This window comes from Diadema antillarum, unplaced genomic scaffold, assembly GCF_040938485.1.
Source record: "Diadema antillarum isolate AM-2024a unplaced genomic scaffold, OU_Dant_1.0 seq00001459_RagTag, whole genome shotgun sequence".
Classification (NCBI taxonomy): Eukaryota; Metazoa; Echinodermata; class Echinoidea; order Diadematoida; family Diadematidae; genus Diadema; species Diadema antillarum.
This window is the reverse complement of record NW_027272204.1, coordinates 879,299-894,845: the sequence shown is the minus strand read 5'-3', so window position 1 is coordinate 894,845 and position 15,547 is coordinate 879,299. Positions and strand designations below refer to the sequence as shown.

The window sequence follows — 15,547 nt, the reverse complement described above, 5'->3', positions numbered from 1 at the left end:
GAAATGGATGAGATATCCAAAAACAAAGTAAAATAAAGTGGTCCTAATTACAGAGGGGTCCGAACTTATGTATTATGAGGACCACTTTGTTTTACTTAAAATTTGGATAACTCATCCATGTCAAAACCGATCAAATTTGAATTAAGTTTTTGATATGTAAGAAAACAAACACCCTCATGTCTATTATCAAAAAAAAAAAAAACGTATTGTACGCAATCCTTTACAAGGCGTGAAGTCGACGCATCAGAAAGCACGATTATTTCAAAGTGCCAGTTTATAAGTGCAAAGTCAATGCCGTGATCCATCTAGTGTTTCATCATTAGTATGAGTCCCTATTAACTTAATCTGATAGTACTCTAATAACTTATTGGTGAATGATTGTTATTGATTTAAGAAATGTTTTGATATCTACATAAGTATACAGTTTACCTGAAGATGGAACACTGATTTGCTGTTCTCCTGTATGAGAAGCGGGATGTTACGCTGCAGTTAAGCCGGAATGACAATTGGAATAAAAGATTATAAAGGGTGGGCTTTGCCCATGGGTCTGAGCAACGAGTATACAAAATGGCTACCGAATTCACGTGTTCCACTGAATTTCATATTTACATTATCACATTGTATTACATTATCAAATATTTATTTTTCTCAAGCTGCTTATTACTTGCCAGTCGGACAGAATACTATTTTAGTCTTTGATTTTCTTTTTTTTTTCCTAATGTTCATTTCATTTGCATGAAACCATCATTTCCACTGCCATATGGTGTAAGTCTTGAGGTGTGATCGTGAAATATTATCATAGGTATGAAGTTGTAGTGCGTAGGGGATGCTTTTTTCAATTCATTCTAAACATTATGTACGCACATTTTATCAACGTCAGAGCACAAAGGAAAGGGAAAAAAAAGGTGATTATGCAATTTGCAGCGATTTTCCGCTGATTTTCCTAGACCAGTTGAAACTACCAAGGGGGAATATTCTAAAAGTAAACATGTCGCCTTTGATAAAGTATGTCATGATATTCAACATGATTAAATCCAAAACTGGTATATTCCTTATACCAATCGCCAATAAATTCTCAAACGCGTTGCCCTTAATAATGTTCACGTTGTGGAGTATCATGGGTCCATAATGATGATAGATCAGAGATAGATTGTTTATGCCTTAATATCATTGACATTACATGTATACCATTAGCATATTTACCTCTGGTATGTTAACTTTTATCCAGCATTAAAACACTGTGTCATCAGGTTAAAGGAAAGATAATTGTGACGGTGTTCAGTAAAGTTACGAAGAGGTAGCTACTCATTGAGAGAATGGTTTGATAAAACGAACTTAAAAGTATCAGGTTAGTCAAGATTTTCAAAAACAAGTTTGGAAATACCACTGTCAACATTGACTACAAAGGTGTGGGGAAATGTAATTTGAGTGAAAAATGTCTAGTCCGTTAAAAACTTAAATGGCTATAGTTATAGTCATGTAACAACATCGTTCTGGGCAAAGATATACCACCAAAATCACATTTTGTAGACAATGAAACGGCTTCTTTTATTTCCTCTACACGATTCAAGTAATATTAGCGATTTGCGAGTTTTCAATATGTGTGTATGTGCTTATGTGTGTGTGTTTTTTCACTGATCAATTACATTAACTTTACTCTTTCTTCTAACTAATCTTCGCTGTTCGTATAGTCAACTCCTCCTTCACGACACTGCCAAAGCACAAAATTCATTGATAGATATGAGAACTATTGTAGGCCCCTATTTCACGACTGTAAAAGCATAATGCACGAAACAGGATACTGCCTTGTTGTCAGTTTGAATTTTATTAATGAATTTTGCTGCAACCCTTGCCGTTGTTCATGATATATCATATCTATGAAATTGAAGCATTGTTTAGTAATAGGGATGTCTGCGTACATTGGTTAACGTAATACGATTACTCCCGCCTTGGAATCCACGTGGTTACATAATCCTACATTTCTTGACTCCACTGCGACAAAGCATGATCGTTTGCATGAGTTCTTCAACGATGACATTTTGTAAATTGGGTGAAGGTGCAAGAAAATGTATATTCAGAAAATAAAAATCGACATTCACAGGATGTTTTAGCAGATGGAAAGACAGTAAAACAAATGAACTATGAATCACCTTTAGTTTTCACACTGCGTTTTTGTTCTTTTTCTTTTCAGTTGTATTAACTATGACAAGGAGATTTATATTCCGCTGTGAATTTGATCATGCTTGAAATTAGTAAATTGTCAAACGCTAATTTCATTGTCCATATGGGGTTTTAATTGCGGTCTAGTAGACAAGAAAGTCGAGCATAATAAAATGAATTTTAACTGACATCATATCGATTTTCTTGTAAATATGGGAGAAATCATTTGAACTTCATATAATAGAAAATATATATATACACCATGAACAATAAAATGCCGTGAAATCTCAACAATACGGTGTATGTGTTTTTTCAATCAAATACTTTTTGTTTTAAATCAGTTTTTGCATAAAACCTTAATGTATGATTCGTTTAGTGCATCATTGCTGTCTTCCAGGTTGGCAAATATGAAATTATGCAACTGATTGACAAAATTAGTTCATTCGTTCATCAATCTGAATTTGCTATGAAACCCCTCAAATGACTTTAAGAATGCGTGAAAATGGATCCTTTCGCATGATACGTTTCAACGTGGACTTTTATGTCGTGTGTATAACCTAGTCTTGGCTTGGAAAAAATGTTGAACCATGAGTAGAACCTAGCCATGTTGCGTGTATACCATTGAAGTGTTAAAGTACGCTGAATCAAACTAAAACAGCACAACGGAATTGTTGATGGTGTGGATGCAATACGACGCTGCATCCTGTCTGGAATCATACCTGCCAAACTATGGAAAAGATCCTTGCCATATTAAAGCAAAGAAGTACATTCGCAATGCGTGATTAATATCAATCTTAACACAAGGCTTCATTTTGTGATCGGGAAGAGTTCTGCTCTACAGCAACGTTTTGATAATGAGTACGGAGGCACATACTTCACACTAGTTGGTAATACACAACAAATTCTGAGCACTTTAAGAAGAAATTTTGTTGAGAGATAAAAGATACAGCGCCGCCATCGTTCGGTCGTGATTGCCTAGACTAGACTAGACAGACAGACCCTCTAGTTATCCTGCCTCAGTTGAGACAGTACACCTTCGTCAGGCTGCGGGGTGCGGGGGCGGGCTTGGGCGGCGAAGTCGGATGGTGTGTGGATACCCAGATGGCGACGGGGGCCTGGGGCCTGCTCCATACGCGTGAAGTCGTCCTGACCGATTCTGTGATGGACGCAGGAAGAATACAAGAAGAAGACTAGCTCAGAGTATGAACTTGCACAAACAAAAAAGTTTCTTAGAACAGCGTGTCTGCCTGATGTTAATGTCCTTTCTCTGTCTCCCTCTATATCTGTGTGTGTGTGTTTGTTTGTGTGTGTGTGTGTGTGTGTGTGTGTGTGTGTGTGTGTGTTTAGGGGGGGGGGGTGCCTTGTCTGCCCCCTTGCCCCCCCCCCCCTCTCTCTCTCTCTCTTCTTCTAATCTTTCTCAATTTACTCTGGGTTAGGTCCGTTCAAATTTCCAGCTAACTTTGCAAAATGTTCTCGAGACCAAGACTGAATCCACTGCCACCTATACTTAGCCACTGTTTTCATATTACATGACAAAATAAAGGTAATTTCATCCTTTATCCTAAAATCTATATCTATACAAACTCGCCGACTGATTTGGGATTTTACGTTGATAGTTTCGCCATCGATATTATAGGATGGAGTCTTTTGTAGGTCAACCGTCACAATATTACAAACGTCTAATCGACGTTCAACGTCCAGACCTATATTTTAGCAGTAATTGTCTGTGCGGGAACGATGATAGCCAAAAGAGTGTAGCGATAATTGGCAAAAGGAAAAGTACGTTTACGTGTTACGTACCTGTTAGAAGACCAGTGGTCACCGCAGCTGTCCACGTCACTGGTCAGAATCCACGTGGTCTTCATGACCTCGACGCCGTTGCAGACGTGACAGAGACCAGTCCAGGCGGTGACCGACGTGCCGCCGTTCCACAGGACGGAGAAACTGACCGTCTTTCGAGATCTGTCGGCGGACGTCCAGCCTGTAATTCGGCCAGGGATGGTCCCTTCATTGGCAATAAAGGAAGCAATGTTATTACCCAATTTTCAATACGAATCTACTGACAATGCTACGATTAATAACAGCTTGCCATACCGGGGGTACCTTATTGTACCATTATGCTCACGAAATGACTGGAAATGGTCGTAACGTTGTTATTTTTTTCTTCTTCATATTGTTAATTCTATATTCGAGAATGGTATTTTTATTTGGAATTAGTTGATACACCGGTACTCTGTTGCCGTTCAACGAAGGCGCAATTATGCTGTTTTTGGACCACGAACAGACGAAATAAATTCTGAATCATTAAAACAGAGCACGTGATAACAGAAAGAACATCAAAATGTCTAGCTTAAAGTAAAGGGAAAATGTTACTACATAATCCTCATGAATGAAGTATTTTGTACGCTAAATACGGTAAGAATTGCCCGCGAACTAAAAAGTGAGCTGAATAGCTCAAATAGCTCTTTAACCTGTCTGTAACCATTATTCAAACATACGTTTTCATCATCAAACATTACAGATTTTAATTCGACATTGCATTGATGTGATGCCTTTCAACGCTTTCCCCCGTGACATCTCTATAACGTCTCTTATGAAATCAATTTTAAAATAAAGCAAAGATCTTAGCCAACATAACGGTCACTGAATATTACCAGCTGCTCCAAGTTTACGCTCAACGGCAGTCCTGAATTCTCCAGTCACGTGACCAGACGGCTCAATTTCGATGATCATCTCAGAACCATGCCCGTTATACCATGTGCCACTGACATTGCAGGCTTTGTTAAGAAATAAATAAAAAAACACACACACACAATGAAAATCTGCGTAACTTTCTTCAAATGACTGATGTGTTGTTTCCACCACACGAGATAAATTCGTATTTGAAACTGGCTTCTCCCTGTAAAAACTAAAAACAACCCCTCCCCCCCCCTCCACACACACACAAATAAAGGTAAATTAAAAAAAATCCAACGATGAATGGTATTCCAATTGAATTTCGATTATATTTGAACGGAACGCTTTTTTTTTCACGGATCCGAATTCTATGAAATAACAATAATATTGCTTTCAGTCATAGATTAGAATATGATTTATGATTTCATCGTCTAAAAACTTCTCATTGTACTGTACAAAACATGACATTTTATGTTATGAGAAATCACTGGCAGGAATGCTAAAAAAGAAAGCTCATCCAAACGACGCTTAAAGGCAAAACATAGTTCTGGTACACCTGAAAAAATTGTCAATTTTCGCTCCAAAATGTACACGTATGCCCAAGAAATGTGTGGAATAACGCTGTAATAACAAGATATTCGTTGGGTAACAACGCAAATGCGAAATATTAACCAAAAATCTTCGCATCTCAGAACTTTCCCGATCGGGGTCAGGCTAACTCGGACACAACTCGGCCTCACTTAGAATATGACGATCATGAACTGCGTATAAATTGTCTGAAATAGGGCCGAGTTGTCCATGAGAGCGAGTAAACCTGGATCCTTCTGGAATAAATACCGACTTTTACTTTTGATCTCAAAATACTCCGAAACAACGCATCATCCCGGCAAATCGCGCCAGCCAGGTAAGTTTCTTGGTAGACTCTTTCAATATATTGCAAGCAAATATGAAATGGTGCAAGACGGGTTCTCAAACCCTTACCAGAACTATGTTTTCACTTGAACTCTTTTTTGTATGTGCTTAGAATGCCAATTAGCAAAGAAAACCCCGGGGTCATCCCACGAGACCGACACCCACGAGTCATACAGCCTACGAGTTACTCAGTCCATGAGTTCGACACTAAAACAAAAACCCCATGAGTCTGACACTAGGCAAACAAAACCCACGAGTTCGACACTAAGCTAAAAATAGATAAAAAAAATAATAACAGATACATACATAAATAAATGAATAAATAAAAATTAAAAATTGAGTTCAACACAACATAATGGAAAAAGTGGATCACGAGTTCGACGTTCCATCACGGGGCTTAATGTATCGGTCTCGTGGCAGGGCCTTGCTCGTTTAGTGTCGAACTCATGGGCCTCCTTTGCTTAGTGTCGGACTCATGGACCATCTTTTTTCTAGTGTCGAACTCAATGGTTGCATGACTCCTGTGCTGTGTAACTAATTGTGGACTGTATGACTCGTGGGCTGTGTGACTCGGCTGTATGATTCGTGGGTGTCGAACTCGTGACGTGCACCTGAAACCCCCATAGCGTTGTACACACTTTGCATGGAATAATGTCTCTGAAACACAAAGGGTTGATTTCTTACTTGCCACTCCTTCGACTTGACCGTTATCCTCTGGTATCTGAAATGGAATATATGAATTTGTTGTGGTAACTACAGGTATATTTACTTCTCTTGATTTAGAAAAGAATGAGTAAAATATGCACTTCCTCTATAGTATCCGGGAGAATATATTTGATTGAACGGACTTTTTTATGCTATGCCTTCTTTTAGATAAAATCCCATGAATGGATCTATGTTAAGATTTGTAGGTGCTCACTGGTCTGGAAGGTGCAAAGCTGCACCCGAAAAGGTGCTACAGTTCCATGTGTCACGGGCAAAAGGTGCGAAGTTGAACCCATTTTTCTTACGAGTGTTAAATTGCATATGGGTTCAGTACGTGTAAAAGTCATCTCCTCGTACCTGATAGACGACGGTCTCCTGGAAGGTAACGCCGACATCCTGGCCACCACGATGTCCGTGGTGGCGGTGGTGGTGGGGATGGTGGTTGTCCTCGGAGTTACGAGGAGTGGTGATAAAGCCGCTCGAGCCGAAGACGAGCCCGACCAGCAGCAGTGTCCAGTTCAGCATGATCTGGAAATGCAAAGAGATCGAACAGCGAGAGCGATAACGTCACGGTTCGTACATCCAAGGTGTGTGTGGTAACTCCTTGGTACATCCCCGATAGAACATGACCTAAACACAGAACCACCCCCGTCCCACCAGAAAGGAAATACTAGTACATATCACAACAGCTATTCTTATGCTATTACATTGTTACCAACTGTGTGTTAATTATGACTATAACGATTATACTAATACCATTACTAGTATAATTATTATTGTTATTATCATTATTATTATTATTATCATTATTATTACTATTATCATTATTATTATTATCATCATTATTATTATTGTTACTACTACTGCTACTACTACTATTGCAGCTGATTAACAAATTGCCCTACATCGACGTAAATAAGCACTGAATTGATTAGCATTTTAGTAGTAGCCATGATAAAAAAAATCAAGGGCGTACACACTCGAGCAGGATTCGAAACTTCAACCTCTTGATCTCCGGACAGGCGTCGTCTCCACTGGACCACCGAGCTTCCGCCCGACAGCAAATGTTGGTTCTAATCCTTATACAGGTATGTTATAGCATGCAGCGGGTACTGCGTAATTATTCAAATTCATGACATTCTTTCGTCGAGATGTTTTCATTGCAACTGATTGACAAATAGCCCTACATCGACGTAAATAAGCACTGAATTGATCAGTGTTTTGGTAGTAGCCATGATTTAAAAAAAAAATCATGGGCGTACACACTCGAGCAGGATTCGAACGTATAGGTATAGACTATTGCAATTTTACCGTTCACAAACCTACCACAGCCATGTGTTGCATGTTTCACACACCGGTATCTTTCATCGACATTGAAATGTTTTTAAAAAAAAAAAGGTTCACGGGTGAAAATGTCAGTGTACGAAGAAATTTGTTGCAATGCAAAACAGTCGGAGGTCACGACATCAAAAATATTGTAACGTAGCAAACAGTCGGAAGTGTGGTGTAGGATAAAACCATCATAATGATTATTCCCTCTTCGCTATATCACTAACTATGCGTCAAATCTTAACTCTTTTATCCGTAAGTCTGATCGACTTTGAATATCTGTAGACGGGTCTAGGGCAACTACCCCCTGGGCAATAACCCCATACCCTTCCCCTGACCCTAACCTTAATCCTAAACCTAATCCTAACCCTAAACCTAATCCCAACCCTAATCTTTACTCTAACCTTATCACCAACAAGTGTTTAGCCGGGGGTAATTGCCCTGATACACTCTAAATAGACTGACGCTCTATGTATAATTTTTTAAAGGTTTTTTCCTTTTTTCACGGCCCTTTATCATAGATCTAATGCCGCCATAAATGGACATCAAGTGTCAACTACCAGTTCTTAAAAGCAGCCACCTCTCAACGAACTTGTATATACTGTTCTACACAATCCCATGCACGCTATGACTTCGAATGAAGGGGGAGGGCGGGGGGTGCTCACATTTAACCCTTCCTGTGCCAGGGACTTTGGACAGTGTGTACAATGCTATGGGGTTTTCTGTGCCAATCAGCACTCAGAGCACTCAAAGGGTTAAAAAGTTTGATCGCATGCAAAACGGGTTCAACGCCATTTTGAAAATTTTAAAGTAAGGCCACCATCAGACAGAACAAAATAACTACAGTATCCGATGATACCTCACTTGTTGCAGAACAAAAACATTCTTGAAATTATACATGTATATGAACAAAGATGTCACATATTCTCTTCTTATTTTTTTTTTTGTTCTTAGCAGTTTTAATCGCAAATATCTCAAATTGACAAGAATAGGGTTAACTCGCTTGTGACGAAACATTTCGTTTTTACATGTTCATTCTCACTGGTTCGAATATTGTCTACTCCCTGATAATAGGGGAGAATATCCGCAAAAAAAAAAGAATATAAAATCAGAAGGATCAAGACTATAAATCTGCAAAAGTTTCCTATGTCAAGAACCAGCAATTAGAAAGTAATTTTAAAAACAAAAGAAAAGAGAGAGAGAGTGTGTCTGCCATCAGGAAGTGGACGAAAGGAGGAATTGCCGAGGTATAAGAGCAAAGGCATACAACAGAATTTCTACGGTTCTATCATATGAGGACTATAATGGCAATACAGCAGCAGCAGCGGCCTGCGCGAGTCGTCTAAATTGGTGACAAATGGGAAAACTCGAATAAAAAAGAGGATTGGATCCCAGCTTTAAATTATTATTTTCCCTTTGAAATATATCGACAAACGGGGAATTTTCTCATGAAAGTATATTATGAACCCAGTTGAAGTAAGAACAGCTTATATACCGGAACATTGACTGCATCAAAGGATCAAGAATTGAGGAACTTACGGAAGTTGGGGAGTTCGAGAGTGGATGAGGTAAGATGTCGGGAAAAAGGCAACTATATCAGGTTTTGAATGTTCATTCTCCTGGCTGTGTAATGTTTATTTTTACCGATAAAAAAGAAAACTTCCCATTTGAAGAAAAAAATGATTTGAAAATAAGCAGTAAGATCAATATAAGCGATCGATTATTGAAACTTTGTCAAGTATCATAAGAATTTGAGTGCGTGCCAGTCTATATACCTCTATAAACTACAATGCTTTATAGATATGTCACGAATGAATCGAATCTCGCTTGCGTAAAATTCGTCGGGTAAAAACACCCAGTAGCACGAATACAGGAGGTGTTGTATGATTCATTATAAAATTGTGTTGGGTGATGTTTGCATCGGCGATAGCCTTGACACAGGTTTAGAGTAATTGATACAATAATTTTCGCAGAAAACGTGACTTAAGCACCACTATCATGGCGAAATAGATGAGACGTAAGCTACTCAAGACTTGTTATAACTCCAGCAGTGCGTTTTGTTCTGATCACAACATGAGCACTATACCGTTTACTTAAATCTTCCCATGGTATATAAGTCTGCGCAGTCTCCACATAGACTGATCTTTTGTTACGTCCTCTCTTACTGCGAGATGCGCTTAGCAAGTGTCAAAGAAAAGGAGTGATTAACTACGCAAGTACAGACTGAAATTGTAAGGTTAGGGTCAAAAGACAAGCTTTTGTTGACCTCACATAGACCACATTCTCCTTGAACTTAGAACAGGCACGGAGCAGGGAGGTGGGAAGAGACCCCCTCCCTGCACGGAGCTAGCCTTGAGGCTGTACTAATAGCTCCCTGTTAGAACCAGAGTTACAACTTCATGACAAGCATTACAAGTACATGTATATGTGTGTTGTGTAAGAGGAAGTCAGGGAAAAGAAGAGCACATAGCTATCCCAGGTCCCTGCTGGTCTAGTTCTGGTAGTCGGAATCATTATTAATTATGCAGTTTCAATGGTTGCAATACTGTGGAGCTACAAAACAACCCCAACATATAATTGACGATGTCCCACAAAACAATCAGACAGATAAAAACAACATTATCAACTCGAAGTCAAACAAATAAAACATCACAACATCACAGCATTCATAGCCATTGCAGATTGAAACTATCAAACATACATGTGTATATCCCTTTGCGATCTCTCAATAATGAACAAAAAGTGCAGCAACGTACAGCAGTAAAAAAAGTAATGATCGAGAGCCATAAAGTGATATATGCTAGCTTATTTACTCGTTATGGGAGCAGGCAAAATAGTACTATTGTTCGATGATCAGAATGTCGTCGAACGTTTGTTCATATAGGAACAATACCTTAGCATAAGCCGAAGTCAACTTCGGCAGAGTTCAAAGGAACTCGGTGCAATCAAATACGCTCACGTCTTTATGTTGCTTACTGTTAACTACGTTATATGATCGCATAACCTTGGCCTTTTCTCCCAGTTTACATTGAAGGATGGCAGAAAAAATTGTCCCTTTGAAGCGCTGATTTCTTATCGACATCCTCTTGAGCAGTTATCTGCGATTTACAGTTTAAAGATTGATAAACAATCACATATACCCGGGAAGCTGATTATTCGGTTGCCCTTTGTACCTCGTCATACAATCAAATCAGATGTTAGGACGAGATTTATTGATGTAATAAAGATTCTCCTTCACTGGGCATTTGGAGGTCAGTTGACATGCTTTTCGAACAAATATAAATTGCGCAACGTTTTGTCGAGTGACTATACCAACTTTGACCGACGTATTTTCTAGTCAATTAAAGAAGTGGGATACTTCATTAGCCCCGTAATAAAAGATAATTTGGCACACTATTACGAGAATATATAGCTTAGGATACTACCATGCGACATCATGATGATATAGGCATCATGCGTTGGCAAATGAAAGGCAGGGTTCGGGAAATCTAGACAACTAAAAAAGAACAAAAACATACAGAAAACGGCGGTGTAAGGCAGGAATATATCCCATCATTATGCAAAGATGTTGCACGTAGTATTAACATAGGTCTTTTGAGTATAGAACGTGTGAACAACTGACTATCCATACGAAGATAATAAGATCAAGTATGATCGCTTATCCAAGCCAACCGTTGGTGTTGTAGTATTGTTATATCAAAAATAATCGTAACACTGAGAAGGGAGATGTTCAAAAGGTATAAAGTAAGGAGAAAAACTTACCCGATTCATCTGGATTGATTTCAGAATTGGAGCTTTCTACAAACGCGCTCTGTACTTCACAGGTAAAAAGCTGAAACACTGTCAAAGCTCCACCGGTAGAGTGTGGACCAGCTGCGATACCGATGGTTGCAAATACAATGGGCCTAATTTGCACTTGGGACAGGAACTAAATGAGCATTGTATGTTAATCGGGCGTCTGTGTTATCGTTCATCGGTATTTGTACTTCAACTCTCGACACATAGCACGATTGAACGGATGCCAAACAGTGCTTCTCGCGATCACGACCCGGGGCAAAGCTTGTCTCGTATGACAAAGGCCGCGGGGGGTATTGTCCGGGGGTATTAGAACCAATGGGGGGGGGGGGGGGGGGGGAGGGGGGCGTGACTTTGGACTTGGCCTGTATTAACATTGCTGCATTTACGATCAACCTTCTAAGAAAACAGGCACCTCAGAGTAGCACTGACGGACTGTGCAAAATAATCGATCGCCAATGGATATGGGAGACACAAGGGATGTGGATCATGCAGTCCAATGGTTTGCTGATGATGAAGAATTATGTTACGAAAATTGATTAGGCTATAGGCACCTGTTACGTTGAAATATACAAAGGGAAAGTGACATGGGGGGGGGACGGTGAAGGAGGGTGAAAGTGCATTCATGGAAGGAATGTTGCAAATGAGAGAATCAAATAGTGAAAGTACATAATGAGGGAAGCAGGGGAAGGGACTTGGGGGAGTACGTTCCCTCTCCATCTCCCTGCGGTGAATTGCGGTGACTTAGTAGTATGTTTTTGTTTTGTTTTGTTTCTTTTGCTTATACCCTTAAGGACAAGAATTGTACACAATGTAATCTCAAGGTTATCTTCAAAGTAACATGCATAATCATGATGTCAATGAAAATGTACTGTCAGACTTACATTGAATTGATAACTTAATTTTCATCTCTAAAACGAAGCACAATCATCAAAATCGATCGGAAGTTTACAGCGATTGGGCAGAAACGCGAGGTGATATCTCTTGATATCGGCTATATCAATATGCGATAGGGAGAATGGAGCAATGACATGTCTGCTTATCTCATCATTGCCATCACCGAGTAATCCACAGAAACGATTGTGTCATGACTTTGTGACTGTTTGTCACGTGACTGGGGAGGTGAGATAAAGGTCTACCTAATATTTCTTTGAATTTTTTTTTTTTACTTTAAAGGTATAAAGCCCTTTTGCAAACATCATGACATTTTGCATGATTAAAGGAATAATGTCTCTGGACATCATGTATGTAATCCTGTGGTAATACACGATAGAGTTAAAAGCAGAAAGAAATGAAAATCTAACCTAATGTCACTCGAGATTATACCCTCCCTTTTTGTACTGAACATAACGATTGGATGTTTTCGGGTCCGAATAAATTTATCGGAAGTCTAAAGTATAGTACACTGTATTTATTCCCCCTATACCAGAAAGAAGTTTCCAATTTTATTGTTCTGAGGAAAGGTCTGAATTACTTCTCTCTATAATAAAGGTCCTATAGGCAGCTTATGAAACGAATCTCATTTTCAGGGTTACAAAAGGGACATACAAATTGGATTAGACAGCGTGAAATGTGTCAATGGTATACGTTAGCAGGTCTGCATGTTAGTATACTTCAATAAGCTCATGTAGGAGGAGTTACTTCCATCAAGAATATTAAATGCAGATGAAGCATATAACGTTTGCTGAATATGATACTGAGTGTTCAGACTGAGAAACTCCACGGATGATCCTAGACGCACACAGACGTCTAAATGTTGTTATGTCAAGATACCACCATTTTAAGACCTCAAGTTAGACTTCATTACACTGACAATCACATTTTAGTGATGCTTGGTAAATATTCTAACATGTCTAATGCGAGTTTCGCCTGAGCTGTCGGTTTGTCCTTACTGATTTCATACTACTTTTCTGTTGGGATGTTCCCTGTTTTTGACGATAAAGTATATAGGGCCTACATATTCTTAACCTGAAAAAATTAACATTTCAAAGCTGAAAGTCCTTCTCATTCGACCCCCCACACCGGCACACACACATGAAAAGGAAGTAAGACATTCCACTCCAATCCAAATTTCCGTAAGTCAATAAAGATTGACTGGTCTGTCATTTCTATCTTATTGGTTATACTTTACGGTGGGAATTCCCTTTCCACGGACAGACAGTATATGAGCATGTCAAACCGGAGAGGATAAACATCTTAACGATCAAACAAGTTTCACTTAGTTTCTCTTGGCATCGTGCTTGGGACGCCAAGCTCTTCGACAACACATCGTCTTCACTTTCCTGATACCTGGCACTTCATGCATTCCCATCACTTCACTGCCATTCTGTCTGACGGTTTGACCTTTACCGATTTCGCACGACTTTTCGTTTGGCATGTTTGGGGGATTCCCTTCTGTCTTCAGTAAACTTCAAACCTGAAAAACAAAACAAAAGAAAAAAAAAACAGACTGTCCCCTAAGCTGGATGTAGACTGGACTGTCTGGCTGTTTGCTGGCTCCCCCCCCCCCCTTTTCATTGTCTTCTTTATTTTTTCTTGTTGTTATTTTTTTTCCGGTCGTAGTAGCGCAACATGCAAGTACTGTAGGCAAGGATAGGTACAGTCGTCAAACCAGACAAGACTGCTATGTTGATAAGACGTGAACCCTTTTTGTTACTATACATGTCTTAAACCACCGACATAATGAGTTTACGTAACTCATAGGTGAGTACCAGTAATATTAGGAGAGCACATTAATCAGTTGTCAGTGAACGTTTGAGGAAAATCCGGGGTAGTCCACGAGCATTAGTTTTAACCTGGACATTTTTGGTAACAAGCTGATTTTTTCAGGATAGGTCCAGAAAAATGTCTGAAATAACATACTAAAAGTCCTCATAGATCTTCTTTGAGCGTTTTCCGCAACCCAAGATGGCGTCCAAAATGGCCGCCATATCCAAAAATTTTTATAATTTTTCAACCAGAGAACCAAAATACAAAATTTAAATGTCTAAATATATGTTTTTAAGCATGAAGAACTCATGCACGAAAGTACCGTAACCCAAGATGGCGTCCAAAATGGCCGCCATTTTCTGAAATTCTTATAACTTTTCAGCCAGGTAACCAAATACAAAATGTAAATGTCTAAATGTATGTTTTGAAGGATGAAGAACTCAATAAAATACATAGGCCTATTGAGAATTGTTGAAGCACGCAAGTACCGTAATCCAAGATGGCGTCCAAAATGGCCGCCATTTCCTGATTTTTTTTTCTCATAATTTTGCGAGTAGATTTCAACTGTACACACCTGTAATGTCGAAATATACGTTTTGAGTCACAGTGAACCAATTATAATACTTATTCGGAGATTTTGAAACACAAATAAAGCATTTAAGCACTTTCAAAAATCCAAAATGGTGTCCAAAATGGCTGCCATTTCCTGTTTTTCTCATAACCCTGCAACTACGTAACCGCGATGCGCACTTAAATGTATAAGGAACCCAACAAAATACTTATTCAGTTATCATGAAGCACGTAACTACAAATAAAACCACGTGAGTTCTTCGCGAAAACCAAATGTTGCGCAAAATGGCTGCCGTTTGTTTATCAAAAGACAAAGATATTCAACATAATGTTCGAGATTCAACAACTCAGATGGTCCAGTGGAATATTTCTCTTAAATGTGCACTACATGGGTATAGGTTCGCTTGGATGCACCCCCCCCCCCCCCTTGGGAAAAGGGGTGGCCTGTACAATCATTACTTTCCAAATATTCATCCTAAAGTATATGCACAAAAATGCAAAACGTCCCTCGCTCGATCCCTTTCCACAGACTTTGTACACATTTGAGATTAACAAATTTCCGAATATGTCATCAAAAAGTGTGCACTAGATCTTTCACTTTCCATGAAAACATAACTTTTTGTTCCTTTTTTATCAAAACAAAAATTTAATATTTCACCAATAGGGTGCGTCAGATGTCTGAATATCAAGT

At 39.1% G+C, this 15,547-nt stretch overlaps 1 protein-coding gene across 1 annotated transcript; it reads right to left on the bottom strand.

Annotated features, from left to right (window-relative positions):
- Positions 1-2,428: 2,428 nt before the first annotated feature.
- Positions 2,429-11,660, bottom strand: LOC139709711 (avidin-like). Its single transcript, XM_071621667.1, has 6 exons — positions 11,545-11,660; positions 6,811-6,981; positions 6,433-6,469; positions 4,815-4,937; positions 3,961-4,165; positions 2,429-3,316 (listed from the first exon to the last, which is right to left on the bottom strand). Exons 1-6 carry the CDS (start codon positions 11,551-11,553, stop codon positions 3,163-3,165), a joined length of 699 nt encoding a protein of 232 aa, XP_071477768.1. The 5' UTR covers positions 11,554-11,660; the 3' UTR covers positions 2,429-3,162.
- Between the last annotated feature and the right edge of the window lie 3,887 nt (positions 11,661-15,547).

Coding starts and splice junctions, on each gene's coding strand:
- LOC139709711 (XM_071621667.1), bottom strand. Junction 6,470..6,810: donor AGGAGACCGTCGTCTATCAG/GTACGAGGAGAT, acceptor ATTCCATTTCAG/ATACCAGAGGATAACGGTCA. Junction 4,938..6,432: donor TCAAGTCGAAGGAGTGGCAA/GTAAGAAATCAA, acceptor TTCTTAACAAAG/CCTGCAATGTCAGTGGCACA.